The 14,112-nt window shown below is 45.7% G+C and overlaps 1 protein-coding gene across 1 annotated transcript in view; it reads right to left on the bottom strand.

Annotated features, from left to right (window-relative positions):
* The window catches only part of Sag (S-antigen visual arrestin), a 39,676-nt gene extending 25,768 nt beyond the window's left edge, over positions 1-13,908 (bottom strand). Inside the window, exons 1-5 of the mRNA XM_060368797.1 lie at positions 13,643-13,908; positions 12,277-12,381; positions 7,984-8,044; positions 3,472-3,516; positions 1,398-1,591 (exon numbers count right to left, since the gene is read on the bottom strand). Of these exons, the coding sequence (XP_060224780.1) occupies positions 1,398-1,591; positions 3,472-3,516; positions 7,984-8,044; positions 12,277-12,342 (366 nt within the window). The 5' untranslated portion in view covers positions 12,343-12,381; positions 13,643-13,908. The remainder of the gene's footprint in view (positions 1-1,397; positions 1,592-3,471; positions 3,517-7,983; positions 8,045-12,276; positions 12,382-13,642) is intronic.
* Between the last annotated feature and the right edge of the window lie 204 nt (positions 13,909-14,112).

Here is a 14,112-nt window from a genome sequence, read left to right as displayed (position 1 = left end):
CTGGCTAAATAATCTTTAAAAAGAAACTTGACATTACAGTTGTGGTAAAATAGCATGACATAAAATTTTAGTTGATTTCAATGTGTTTAATGTGATTTTAATGTGTTTCATTGTGGTTTAAACTGTTCATAGTACCCCATAATTGTCACCACCATTTGTCTCTAGAATCTTTCCATCATTCTAAAGAGAAGCTCTATTCATGAAACCTGAAATCCCTGTGCTCCCTGACAGCAGAGCTCATCTCTTACCTTCTATCTAAATTAATGGGGCTACACCCATTGCCTCATGATACTGTTTCTCCTTTTGTGTCTTGTTTCTCTTACATGGTGTCATGTTTTGGGGGGGGGTTCAACCATGTTCTGACTTAGACAATGCTTCTTGACTTTTATTTATTTATTTATTTATTTATTTATTTATTTATTTATTTACTGAGACAGGGCTTCTTTGTGTAGCCCTGGCTGTCCTGGAACTCTGTAGGCCAGGCTAGCCCTGAAGTCACAGAGATCAGCCTGCCTCTGCCTCCTGAGTGCTGGGACTAAAGGTGTGCACCGCCACCTCCTGGCTATTTCTTACTGTTTTAAAGATTTATTTATTTATTATTTATACATTATTCTTCTGCCTGTGTGCCTGCACTCAGAGGGCACAAGGTCTCATTATAGATGGTTGTGAGCCACCACGTAGTTCCTGGGAATTGAACTCAGGACCTTTGAAAGACCTTTGGAACAGCCAGTGCTCTTAACCTCCAAGCCATCTCACCATCCCCTACTTCTTGTTTTTTTTTTTAAGGTTGAGCCACATCACTTTGGAGGAGCTTGTGTCAATAAGATAGTAACTGTGCAAACAGAAAGGGCCGCAGAAACTTCTCATGTCCAGCTCTTGCCCAGGGCTTAGGGTTTCACTAGGTGATACGTGGCCCTCAGGCAAGGTGAGGGGACAGAGTAAGGTCATGATTCAATTCCCAGCACCCTGAAGGGAAGCAGGGCTGGGCTAAGGGGTAAAGGATGGCATTCCCTCTATTAAGATCTCCTGTCCCATTGGTGTTTCTTGCTTGATTGCTTTAGAACTTCCTGGGGCCAACTGAGGGTCATGTCTACCAGTTTCTTTTTATAGCTGAATGAGAGAAGACAGAACACATACTCATCTAATTAGGTGGTCAGATGAAGGAAAATATCCAAAGGGCAGGTTGAAATGGTGCCTTCAGAGGCAGGGATGTTATTTCCAAAGACTTAAAAAACCAGACAATCACAGACCATGCAATCTAGAATTTCTTTCAAGGGTGCAATTTACAGGCCCAAAGATGTGAAATCCTCCCTCTGCCCCCTTCTCTTTGCCCCGTTCCCATCGCAATGTACTGTGGCTGAAGGAGCAGGGGAGCAGGCATGGGAAGGAAGGCTCACCGTGAGCAGAAATGGATACGAGTTGTTTCCCAGTTTCTTGAGCAGGCTCTCCTGCAGTTGGGTGGGGGCGCTCACAGCCCCAACAGGAGGGTATACCTGGACCCGAGAAAAATACAGGTCCCTGCGGAAGGTCAGGCCAATCACATCGATGTCCTCCTGGCCATAGCGGAAGGCACAAGTCAGAGTGACATACACTGGGAAGAAGAGGCATACATTAGATTTGGTCCACTGCACAGGCCCATCTACCTCAGCCACTTCCACCGGCCTGAGCCAGCAACAGAGTGACTGCACCACACCCAGGATGCCCCTCTGCTGCATCCTGGGAGGAACAGGGGCTTGGATAATAATACTATGCAGCTGGTTGACGCATTTGAGAGAATCAGCAGGTTCCTAGGGTTAAAGTTCATTCTCCCAAACGGGACTGTCATGGATTAGGAGGCATCTCCCTGGCAACTGTACTACTTTGCTATGAGGGTAGAAATTTGTGGACAGGGCTGGCAAGATGGCTAATTGAGTAAAGGTGTCTGCTTTTTAATCCTGACAACCAAAATTCAATTTCCAGGACCCACATGATAGCAGGAGGGAACCAACTCTCCACAAGTTGTCCCCTGATCTCCACATGCGCACCTAAGGACTTGTGTACCCACTCCACATATATGTGTGCTTACACACACACACACACACACACACACACACACACACACACAATGCTTCTTGACTTGCATTTATTTATTTATTTATTTATTTATTTATTTATTTATTTACTGAGACAGGGCTTCTTTGTGTAGCCCTGGCTGTCCTGGAACTCACTCTGTAGGCCAGGCTAGCCTACACACACATACACACACACACACACACACACACACGCACACACACACTACATAAGTAAAAATGTAATACATTAAAAAAAATATGTAGGGAGACAACACTTGCAGCCCACCCGGCCTTACTGTTTTCTCTCTCCCACCCTCTCTCCTCCTGGTCTGGCAGCTTGGGGATCTGGAGTTGGATGTCTGAAATGCTGCTAACTTTCTTGCTTGGGCTAGAGAGGGAAGAACGTCTGGAGAGACAGACAAACAGTGCTGGAAGCAAAACAGGCCTATGCCTGAGACATATGTCTGAGGCTGAGGGAGCAGCCAAAGGCCCAGACCAGGCACGGAGACAAAAATCAAAGACTGGAAGTTTCGTTGAGAGTCTTTGTACATTGCTCTAGAGCACATTTAAGCATTCTCTAAATCACCACTTCCCAAAATTTTGTCTGATTAAAGGGAGCCTGTGCCCAGTGTATGAAAGTTCACTTCAAGCGCTTTGAAGGCAGGAAGGACACAGCTCTCCATTGTAAGGTTGGTCGGAAGTGGTACCTCAAGTGCCCTGGCTCCGGCGGAGAATTCTCTCTGGGTCAGTTCTGAGGCCAGCTGCCCCTTAAGTGCTGACTCAGACAAACCACTCACCACTCGTGCAGCCTTCCTTTGAGGTGAGTCCTTGAGAAAGGTGCCCACGGTGGGCCTGGATTTCTGCCCACTAAGCTGTCGTTTTCCCTGATAACTGAATCCCTGTGTGGTAAGGGGCAGGGACTGGTTGGGTTCAAGCCAGAGAGCTGCAGAGCATCCAGGAAGGTGGGGAAAACAGGAGAGCTACGTTCTGCCATTCCTGCTGTGCTCCCCTTTCACCCCTGACACTGTTGCCACCCCCACACCTGACATATTCCAGGGGGTACATCCAAGGATTAGAACAATGCCTTGTGGTCGCCAGTAGCAACCACTCCAAAGGCGTATTTAGACTGGAACTGAGTCAGCGACATTATCATAAACATAGCTTGAATCTGTTCTAATTCAGGTTTTGCAACTGTCATTAGTAACAAATGGCTTGCCACACACAGCACAACTGCCAGAGATCTCAAGGACACTGCAATACCATGGAGCAGAACTTGGAAAGGAAGCACAAGAATAAACTCTGGGTTTATTCTCAGCAGGCATGGTTTCCTCCTACCCGCAGATCACCTTCACTGCCAGGAAGACAGAGCAAGGCGACTAGGCCTTTTCTGCAAGGAGGAGCAGCAAGGGGCTCAGCTCACCTTTCTTCCCTTTCACAAGCTCGGGATCCACTAGGACAACTCCATCTAAACCAAAAGAGAAAATCCAGTGAGATCACACCAGGAGAGTCAGATAGCTGACTTTACAACTCTGGGCAACGTGGTGCCTTCTGTTTTTATTTTGGAGGTGGTATGTTGAGACAGGGTCTCACGTGGCCCAGTCTAGTCTTGGAGATGACCATAAAGCAAGCCTCCTCTTTCTAGGTCTGATTCACCAACTGGCTTGCTTGCTTTTTATTGTTTTGAAGAATAGTATTTGAGCCAGGCACAATGGTGCACACCCGTAGTCCCAGCACTCAGAGTGCAGAAACAGGCAGATCTCTGAGCTCAAGGCCAGCCTGGTCTACAAAGTGAGTCCAGAACAGCTAAGGCTACCCAGAGAAACCCTGTCTCAAAAAACCAAATAAAACAAAAATACTATTTGTTTTAGGGGTTGGAGAGATGGCGCAGCAGTTAAGAGCACTTGCTGTTCTTGCTCAGGACCCAGTTTTGGTTTCCAGCAACCATGTGGCAACATACAACTGTCTGTAGCTCCAGTTTCGGGGGATCTAACACGTCCTTTGTCTTCTGAGAGCTCATGTGCACATTCACGCACATAATTATATGTGTGTATGTGTGCTTTGTCTTCACATACACCAGAAGAAGAAATCAGATCCCATTACAGGCGATTATGTGGTTGCTGGGAATTGAACTCAGGACCTCTGGAAGAGCACCCATTGCTCTTAACCACTAAGCCACCTCTTCAGCGCAAGAATCATATTTTGTTGTTTTTTGAGACAGGGTTTCTCTGTGTAGCCTTGGCTGTCCTGGAATTCACTCGGCAGACCAGGCTGGCCTCACACTCATTGAAATTCACCTGCCTTTGCCCCCCAAATGCTAGAATTAAAGGCATGTGTACCACCACCCGGTAAGAATAGTAATTTTTAAAATGTAGTTCTGGGGATAAAATTCAGGTTGTCAGTCTTAGCAGCAAGCAGCCTACCCACTGAGGACAGTTTTATCCTCAGTGCTTAAAACTGCCAATTTCCCCCATACTTCTTTCGAACATTTGATAGGAAAATGCTTATCAAGCCAGAGGAAGTTACAAAGCTAGTACAGAGGGCTCCTATAGCCTTCATCCCCAGTTGCATCCTGTACTTATAACTTACATACTTACAGAGCTAAATGAGGAGGTGGTCAAGCACACAACGGGTGTGTACTGTATCACAGATGGAGAGCTGTGTGACCACCGCAGTCTAGATTTAGAACTGTCTAGGCATTGGAAGGGCCTCCTTTGGGCTCTATTATACCACCCGTTCCTGCTCCTATCATCCCCAGCTCCTGGAAAGCACTGTTTGTAGGATTTTGTCATCCTGAGAATGTTGTATAAGTGAGTCATGAAGTGTGCACCCGTCTGAGATTGCTCTTTTTACCTAGCATAATACCTTAGAGATCTATAAGCTGTTGCATATAGCAATAGCTCACACTTGATACATTTCTTTGCTTTTCTCTCTTTCTGTTTCTTTCTCTCTCTCTCTCTCTTTCTTTCCTTTCTTTTTTTCTTTCTTTCTTTTTTTCTTTTCTTTTCTTTCTTTCTTTTTTCTTTCTTTCCTTTCTCTTTCTCTCCTTCTCTCTTTTTCTCTTTCTTTCTTTCTTTGAAAGGGTTTTCCTATACAACCCAGGCTAACCTCAGATTCTCATTCCTCCTGCCTCAGCCTCCCAAGCACGGAGATTACAGGTGTGTGCCATAAGAACTGGCTGTTTGTTCTCTTTTATCATTGAATGGTAGTCCATGGCATGGATATACCACAGTTTGTTTAGCATTATTCATATGCTGAAGAGAGATTTTATTTCTTTTTGGTTTCTGGAGCTGCTATGAACAACCACATCCAAGGAAGGTTTTGTATGAATAGGGTTCACTTCTCAGTAAATAATCAGGAGTGCTGTTATTGGGTCATATGGTGAGGATATGTTTAGTTCTTAAAGAAACTGCCAAGCTGCTTTCCCAGTGGCTGCAGCACTGCACACTCCCATCAGCAGCCCACAGCTCCTCAGCATCCCCAGTCATCGCCATAGCCATTGCCATTGCTGTTCTTTTGACCTTCTTTCTTTTTGCATTTGAAAGGTTGAAAAGTATTGATTTTGTGTTAGGAAAAAAATACACAAGGAACAGTTTCTTTTCCTACATATAACTGGATTCCTGGGTGTTTCCTAGAGTCTGGGTGGCTCTGGGGATATAGGAAGTGGCAGCATGTATGAACCTATTGACAGTGGTTTTCTGGTACTGCCTCCCTTAGACCCAAGCATTTAAAGTTTTAAGATTAAGACAGTTCCTGCTGTCTCTGGTTTCTTAAACCCATTTACTTTAGAAATCTTCCCTTGCTCAAAGCCTTATTTGAGAATTTTGGTGCTTTCTTAGCATCAGTTTGAGGGTATGTCTATCATGCTGGGGAAAATGTGGAAACAGGAGTTTGAGGCAGCTGGCCATATTGCATGTACAGTCAGGAAGCAGAGAGATGAATTTGTTTCCTTTAGTACTGAAGACTGAGCCCAGGGCCTTGTACTAGGCAAATGGTTCTGAGCTACAAATCAGTCATTTATTTATTTATATTATTTATTTATATTATTTATATTATTTATTTTGAAGGACCAGCAAGATGGCTTAGTGCATAAAGATGCTTGCTGCACCTGAGTTCAATTCCTGGAACCACACAAAGGTGCAAGAGAACTGACTACATAAAATTGTCCTCTGACCCCCACACATATATCCTCCCCCTGAAAATAAATAAATAAGCAAATGTAAAAATACATTGTTTCTGGCCAACCAGTGGCCACTCACTGACACTTTAATTTGTACTTATTTGATTATATTTTTAGTGAGACTGACTTTTCTATATCTATTTATTTATTGTTTTTTTTTTTTTTCCAAGACAAAGTTTCTCTGTGTAGCCCTGGCTGTCTTGGAACTCCCTGTATAGAGCAAGCTGGTTCTATAGCAGGCTCAAACTCAGAGATCCACTTGCGTCTCTCTCCCAACTGCTGGGATTAAAGGTGTATGTTACCACTACCTGGCTGAGATGGATTTTTTTTAAAGATTTATTTATTTATTATGTATACAATGTTCTGTCTGCATGTACACCTGCATGCCACAGAGGGCACCAGATCTCATAACAGATGGTTGTGAGCCACCACATGGTTGCTGGGAACTAAACTCTGGACCTCTGGAACAGCAGCCAGTGCTCTTAACCTCTGAGCCATCTCTCCAGCCCCTGAGACTGATTTTTTAAAGATTTGTGTTGCAGGATATTTGATCCTATTGTGAACCCTGAGACTGTGAATGATAAAAACCTGTTTCTTGTTTGGTGTGGTTCAGCCCTAACACATACCTTTAACCCAAGAATTTTTTTGTTTATTGTAAACAGGTGATTATGGTGTGGCTCAACCCTAGCACACATCTTTAATCCAGGAGCTTTCTCTACACAGGATTTAATAAAGTTAACCTTAGGTCAAGAGTCAGAGCAAGTAACCAGCTGACAGGGATTAAGTAAAAAGGGGGTGGTGCTTTGAGAGAAGATTACTAAAGACAGCACAGAGAAGAAGAAGCACTTCAGCTACTTGGTTTTCAGCTTTTGGCTCTTTTTTTCTCCTGGATTGCTGGGTGAGCTAACAGGCTTTTGGCCTTGGGCTTCTTCCTCTGAGATGTGAGCTGAGTAGGAAGGTAAGCTGGGTGCTTTCTCTGCCTCTCTGAGTTAGCAGGTTTTCACCCCAGCATCTGGCTCTGGCATCTTCATTGGTAAAATTGAATGGCTGGGGAGGTTGGAGAGATGGCTCAGCAGTTAAGAACACTAGTTACTCTTCCAGTGCTTCTCAGGTTTGGAGTTCAAGTCCCAGCAACCACATGGTGGCTCACAGCCATAATGGTTATGCATGAAAACAGAGCACTCATATACATAAAATAAAGAAATCTTTTTAAAAAATCAAATGGCTGGAACTTTTTTTAACCTATAACAACAGATTTGTTTTATGTATAGAGGTGCTTGCCTGCATGTATGTATGTATGTACACCACCTACATGTACTGTACACAGAGGCCAGAAGGAAATATCATATGCCCCGGAGATTGAGTAACAGATAGTTACTCTATCAGATAGTAACAGAGCTGCCATGGGGGTGCTGGGAACTGAACTTGGGTCCTCTGTAAGAGCAGCTAGTGCTCTTAACCTCTGAGCCATCTCTCTAGCCTGAGATCCATCTTTTTGTTTGCTTTTTTGAGGTAAGTTCTCTCTATGTATTCCTGACTATCCAGAAACTCACTATGTAGACCATGTTGGCTTTGAATCCTCAGAGATCCACCTGATGCCACCTCCTGAGTGATGGGATTAAAGGCCTACACCACTATGCCCTACTGGAGATGATTCTTCTTCTCCTCCTCCTCTTTCTAATTTTTCATGAGAAACTATCGATCTGATGACTTGAAGGAAAGCTAATATTAAATTTGCCTCCAAATTCAACTTACCTACAGGTTCTACTCGGCTGATATGGTCTATATAGTCTCTCTTCCCCAGATAGATGGTCACCTGCAGGAAGAACAAAAGTATTCATTTTGGAAGTCAACAACCCCAAAGTCCTTTTTTTAAAATTTATTTTTATTTTTTATTTTTTTATTATTAGTTACATTTTATTAACTCTGTATCCCAGCTGTATCCTGTTCCCTCATTCCCTCCCAAACTCTCCCTCCCTCCCTTATCTTCTCCCTGCCCCTTTCCAAGTCTGCTGATTGGGGAGGACCTCCTCCCCTTTCATCTGACCCTGTTTTATCAGGTATCTTCAGGACTGGCTGCAAAGTCCTCCTCTGTAGCCTAGCAAGGCTGCCCCAAAGTCTTTCCAGCTGTGTTTTTCTCTTCCTCTTATTCAGTGCTGGGAATAGAACCTGGGGCCACATGCATAGAAGGCCCTTTCTGTTAGTCTCTGAAAGAGGAGTCACTTGGCTCCACAGATGCTCTGTAGCTTCCCTCTCTCCCTGTGGTGACAATGGCTCATTTCAAGTGCAGTATGCTGTCTTCTACCCTTACATGGGCTCCAAGGAATTATTTCCATTCATAAGGATGGTGGGAATTCTTTCCAGTCTGTTCTCTCCTCCTCTTCTCATCAAGCCTAGGTCTTTAAGCAACCAGGTAAATCTGACAGGCCAACCTATACGTTAGTGGAAGGTAGAACATGAATCTTACTCTCCTCAAATACACTTATTTCTGTTCTAACCTGTGTTCCTAATTCATAGATGTGTCTGTTTCCTTCCTCCTGTGGAATAGCATCCAGGTTCTTGAAGGTGGTCAACAGGATTGATCTTTATCTCTGGGCTCCAGGCCCCTCTGCGCTCACCTTGGCCCTGGCCATGGCAACTCTGTCATAGTACCATCATAGCTGAACCTCTCTGGCCCTGCTGTCTGTACAGCGAGGAAGGCTCTTCATCCATGTCTCTAGCCGAGGAAGCCATGCTTCAAGAGCACATTTTGGTACTGCAATTCCTCTGCATCCCAGCATGCTCTGGCTGCTCCTGTGTTATTTCTAGATAGAATGTCTCATTCTGTTAGCCCTGTGTAGCCTGGGCTGATTTCAAACCTCCTGCTTTGGACTCCCACGTGCTGGGATGACAGGCATCAGTCAACATGCCTAACGTTTCAGCCTTTGGTGTCCCAGGAACATTTGAGATCTGCACCCTCATCCCAGCACATAGCCCACTTCCTGGCTTCCAGGGCTCTAGGAGCCTCCCGAGCACTGCAGGTCTGTGGAGACAAAACCTCTCCAGGTTGTTACCTTGGTTTGAGGTAAGTGCTGGGGAAGAGGCAGGCAAAGGGTATGGGAGGGAAGGAGCAAGGGAATCTCTGCCTTTGAAGGAGGCTCTACCTGAGCATTCAGAAACAGCAGCAGAGGCAGGGGCAGGACAATGGGCAGGAGTGGTTCTCTGGGTAAAAGAGATGGAAAGGTGCCTAAGTGAACAGAATGTTTCTGGAGTCAGCAATGGTCTTTGCAGAATGGGGACAAAAGCTGAGTCAGGAAAGGTCTTTAGGACCCAGGTCTGAGGATTCAGGAATATTGCCTGGCACAACCAGGTGCCACTCTAGACACTCTGATCATTTCAAACTCTAAACAACTCTGGTAGATGAGATTAGCACAGTCTTCTGTAGATACTGAGATCTGGGTCCTGCCAGAAGCAATATGGAGGGGCCATTAGCAACCGAAAGCCGGCCAGGCATCCTCTTTATGGTCGGGAAGAGGGAGCACTGAAGGGCCAGGGTGGAGATGGGGAGATGGATGGGGAAGCATTTTCTCCTCCTAAGCTTTGGCTGGGAGGGAGAGAGCGAGGACAAAGGCTAAGGGGAGCTATTGATAGCCATTATTAAGGTACAGGATGTTAAGTCATTTTTCTTTTATTATATGAGACAGGGTCTAAGTATTGTAGTCCTGGTTGTCCTGGAACTTGCCATGTAGACCAGGCTGGCCTCAAACTCAGAGAGATTCACTTCTCTCTGCCTCCTGGCTATAGGGATTGAAGGTGAGTACTATCAAGCCCCTCTAAGACCTGTTCTCACACTCTGGAAAATACCGGCGAAGAGAGACAGAGAGGCTGCAGATCCAGTCCAGACTGGATGGGACTAAGTTCCTCAATGGAGGTACATCATGAATCATACCCAGGGCCAAGTGGTCCTGAGCTCAGCTGGGAGCGAGATCACCCTTCTATTGCCCTGGAAAGGAATGGGAAGGACGAGAAGAGGTGGAGAAGGGTGGCCCTGTGAAACCAAAAGACTTATGGGAACCCACCCACAGCTAAGCACACCTTCTTTCTGGCTAAATAGCCAGTCATACACAAGATCCATCATGAGGTAGAATGCTAAGAGGAGGCTTGTCCTAATGGGTGATTCCTCCCCTCCCCTTCCTTTCTTCCCCCAATCTTGTCTGTCTTTAACTTTTTTTTTAAGGATTCATTCACTTTATTTTGATGTGTATGAATGTTTTACATGAACACATGTATGTATACTACGTGTGTGCTTGGTGCCTGCAGAAGCCTCTGATGCCCTGAAACTGGAGCTATAAACGGTTGTTAGTTATCACGTAGGTGCTGGGAACTGAACCCTGGTCCTCTGCAGAAGCAACAAGTGTTCTGAACTGTTGAGCCATCTCTAAAGCAAACCAGCCACCTAGTCAGCCTGTATGCCTTTCCTTTCTCTCTGACAAATGCTTTCTGTGTAGCTCCGGCTGGCCTCGAACTTGGGATCCTCATGAGTACTGGAATCAGAGGTCTGTGCTGCTGCTTCCAGCTCAGGGAATGTTTCTTGAGTGGTCTGATCCAATTCTGAGCATCTAATTCCCTTGGCTTGTGACTGGGATAGTGTAGGCGGGTAACTCAGACCCAGCCAGTGAAGGTAAGGGGAAAGTCTCCCTGAGAGCTCCTGCGAAAGCTTTCCTGACCCTTAAAAGAGACCCTAAGGGGTCTCATCTGCTTCCTGCCTAAGAATCAATCACCTCATGCCCCTTCTCCCCAGGATGGCCCCATTATGTTGGACTTTATCCTCAAACCATGAACCACAGTGAGCTGGTGGGCTCACCACCAGCCTGAGGATATCACAAAAGAGAGAACAACAGAGAAATGGCTGCAGAGGTCAGGCACCCCGTGATAGGGGCACACAGGGCTTGCCATTGAAAATCTCACTATACAAAGCATGGATTGATGGATTCTCCTCCACTCTGACCCTTGCATTAGCAAAAAACTAAGTAGGGCCTGACAGTGCATGCCTGGGATCCTAGTTTCTCAGGAGACCAAGGCTGAATGAGTCCAAGTTCAAGGCCAGCCTGGAAAACTTCATGAGATTTTGTCTCAAAATAGAAGTAAAATTAGAGCTGGGGAGATCTGTCTCTATCTGCATATTTATATATTTTCCAGTGGTAGGGTGCTAGCCCAGCATATATGAGGCCCTAACCTAAGTTCAATTTCCCAGTACTATAGAAGAAGAAGAAGAAGAAGAAAGGGAAAGAGGGAAGGAGGAAGAGAAGGAGGGAGGGAGGGAAGGAGAAAAGAAGTAAGTAAATTTCTTGTTTCAAACAATGTCTGTTTAGAGACCAGGTGTGTCTCAGGAGGCATGGTCTTAGACAATGGATGTCTGTTAGGTATTAGTGGGGGTGGAGGATTGGGTTGGGGGGAGTGTCTGTTAAGTATTAGCAGTGGTAATGGGGAGAATCATAAGTGATCAGGGAAACCGGCACAAAGTGGTTTCTTTTCGGTAGGAAGCAGGGATGAAAAGGACTGGACAGACACAGTGGGAGTAGGAGTTGGAGAATGAAAAGATGTAGGGCACCAAAGCTATAACCTCAAAAACCCAAGGGCTCCATGGAATTGATGACACAGATGAGCAGGCAGGAAGAGGGTATGTGTGAAAAGCCCGATTCCTTTGTGAGGCACCGTAAAGAGCCCAGCTAGCAGAACAAGGCGTATCTACACTGTCCATGGTGTAATTACTAGGTACACTAGCCTCAGTGTGCTTTCAGATTGGCCTGTGCTGTGACACGTAACACATTCCCACAATCTAGCAAGGAAGAGAAGCAAGGCTGGGGTGGGACAATGGGACTGAGAGATGGTGGGTTGTAGGATCCACCATTGTTCCTCGGTCTTCTCTCACTGATTGTCCATCCCACAGACACATCCCTAGGCTTCATGGTAGCTGGATGTTGATCATGTTTATAAATGACAAAAAAATGTTTGCTTCCTATTATCCTTACAATCATTTATTCTTAAAATCTCTTCTGTACCACTTACCGACTTGTCCCGAGAGACCTTCTTAAAGATGACATGGGATTTATTGGTCTTCACACAGGCTGCCATGTTGTCTGTCCCTTGGGATGTCTGTCAGAGGTTGGAGGGCTGGGAAAGTACAAGGATATCAAACATAAACTTAAGGACATTCTGGACACAGAGCCTACTGCTAAGACTTCCTCCCTCGGATATTTCCTCTCACACGCTCCCGCAGCTATGCTTGATCAAATCAGATCTCTGACGGCTTGAACTTCGCTGTAGTACACACTTCAGAAATACTTAGTTTTTATTAATGAGTATATGTGCCACATGTGTACAGATGCCCGTAGAGGCCAGAAGAGGGTTTTGGGTCTCTTGAAGCTGGAGTTAAAACCTCCTGACCTGGGTGCGTGGAACCAAACTCACGTGTTCTGGAAGCACAGCAAGCATGTATAGCTTCTGAGCCATTTCTCCAGGCCCAGTGCTCCCCACCATTCAAATGGAGTCTTACTTACACAAGCATACTGTGTATCCCTGGCTGAGCTGAAACTCACTGTGCAGACTACACTGAAATCCACCTGCCTCTGCATTCCAGATGCTGGGATCAAAGGTGTGCAGCACCATTTCTGGCCCAGTGTATATTTTGGTGTGTTCTGTTTCTCTTGGTAAGCTTCAAACAGTTCAGTAAACTTCATCAGCTATATTCTAATGAAGTTTTGCCTTTTTCTGATTAAACATTGGTGTCATCACTTGTCAGGTTACCTCTGAAATGCTGTCATGCTGGGTGTGGTGACTCCTACCTACAATCTCAGCACTTAAGAGGCAGAGCTAGGATTGCAGAAAATTTCAGACAGCCTGGTCTACATTGAGTTACAGGGTAGCCACGGTTACATAGTAAGACTCTGTCTCAAACAAAACCAAACAACTCTACCACAATTGGATCCTTTCTTCTTTCCTCCTCTTCTTCCCCCTACTTTTGTTTCATTATGTAGCCCAGGTTGGCCTCAGATTGGCACTCCTCCTGCCTAGTGTACCACCACACCTGGCTTTTCTGTGTGTTATGAGAAACACAGAAAAATGTTCCTGAAACGTCCCATAACATGACTGATCCCCAAATGCAGTTGCCAGGGGTATGTGAGAAACACCCCCCCCCCCCCCAGTGCTACCCAAGCACACCTTTTTTCCATCCAGCGTATCTGTTCCCTCTCCTCAGGCTATTGAATAGTCAAGGCCAGCTCATGATCTGGGATTCAATGCCCTCCAAATTTCCTTTCCAAGCAAAATCCAAAGGTGGCGAACCCCAGCACGCTGCCCCACAGGAGATCACCTGTCCCTGTTGCCCTGTGCCCACCCTGCTTTCTAAGAATGCTTGGGTTTGGCGTTCACTTACCTTGTTGTGATTTGTCACCAACCAGTCGGGATGGCCAGGGAGGTCAGGAGAGGATCTGTGCTTTCAGATGCTGAGCAACCTGATGCTCTGGGGCAACTGGTAAAGTCTCACCAGCTGATCCCACGGGGCAGGGTGAGGCCCTGGCTGCCACGTGGGGGATTTGTAGGATCTGTGGGGATGCTCAGCGCTGAGATCCTGTCTCTAAAAGCCAAACCAGATTTGAGGAGCAGAGAGGAGACGGGATTAGTGAGATGGCAGATTGGCCATTTCAGCAGTTCTAAGCATTAGCTGGAGCCCCAATCTTCTCAGAGGGTCCCAAAGATGCACGAGTCTTCCAGCTGGCCTGAAGAAGGTGCAATGGGAGGACCAGCTAATTGAAAACTTTTTTAATCCTAAACCTCTTTGGGTTCTAGAAATAGATGGCTTATCCCTTCGCTCCTCAGCATCATCAGCAAGGGGGATGTTCAAGT

This window comes from Meriones unguiculatus, chromosome 15, assembly GCF_030254825.1.
Source record: "Meriones unguiculatus strain TT.TT164.6M chromosome 15, Bangor_MerUng_6.1, whole genome shotgun sequence".
Lineage (NCBI taxonomy): Eukaryota > Metazoa > Chordata > Mammalia > Rodentia > Muridae > Meriones > Meriones unguiculatus.
This window is presented reverse-complemented; position numbering and strand designations above follow the sequence as displayed.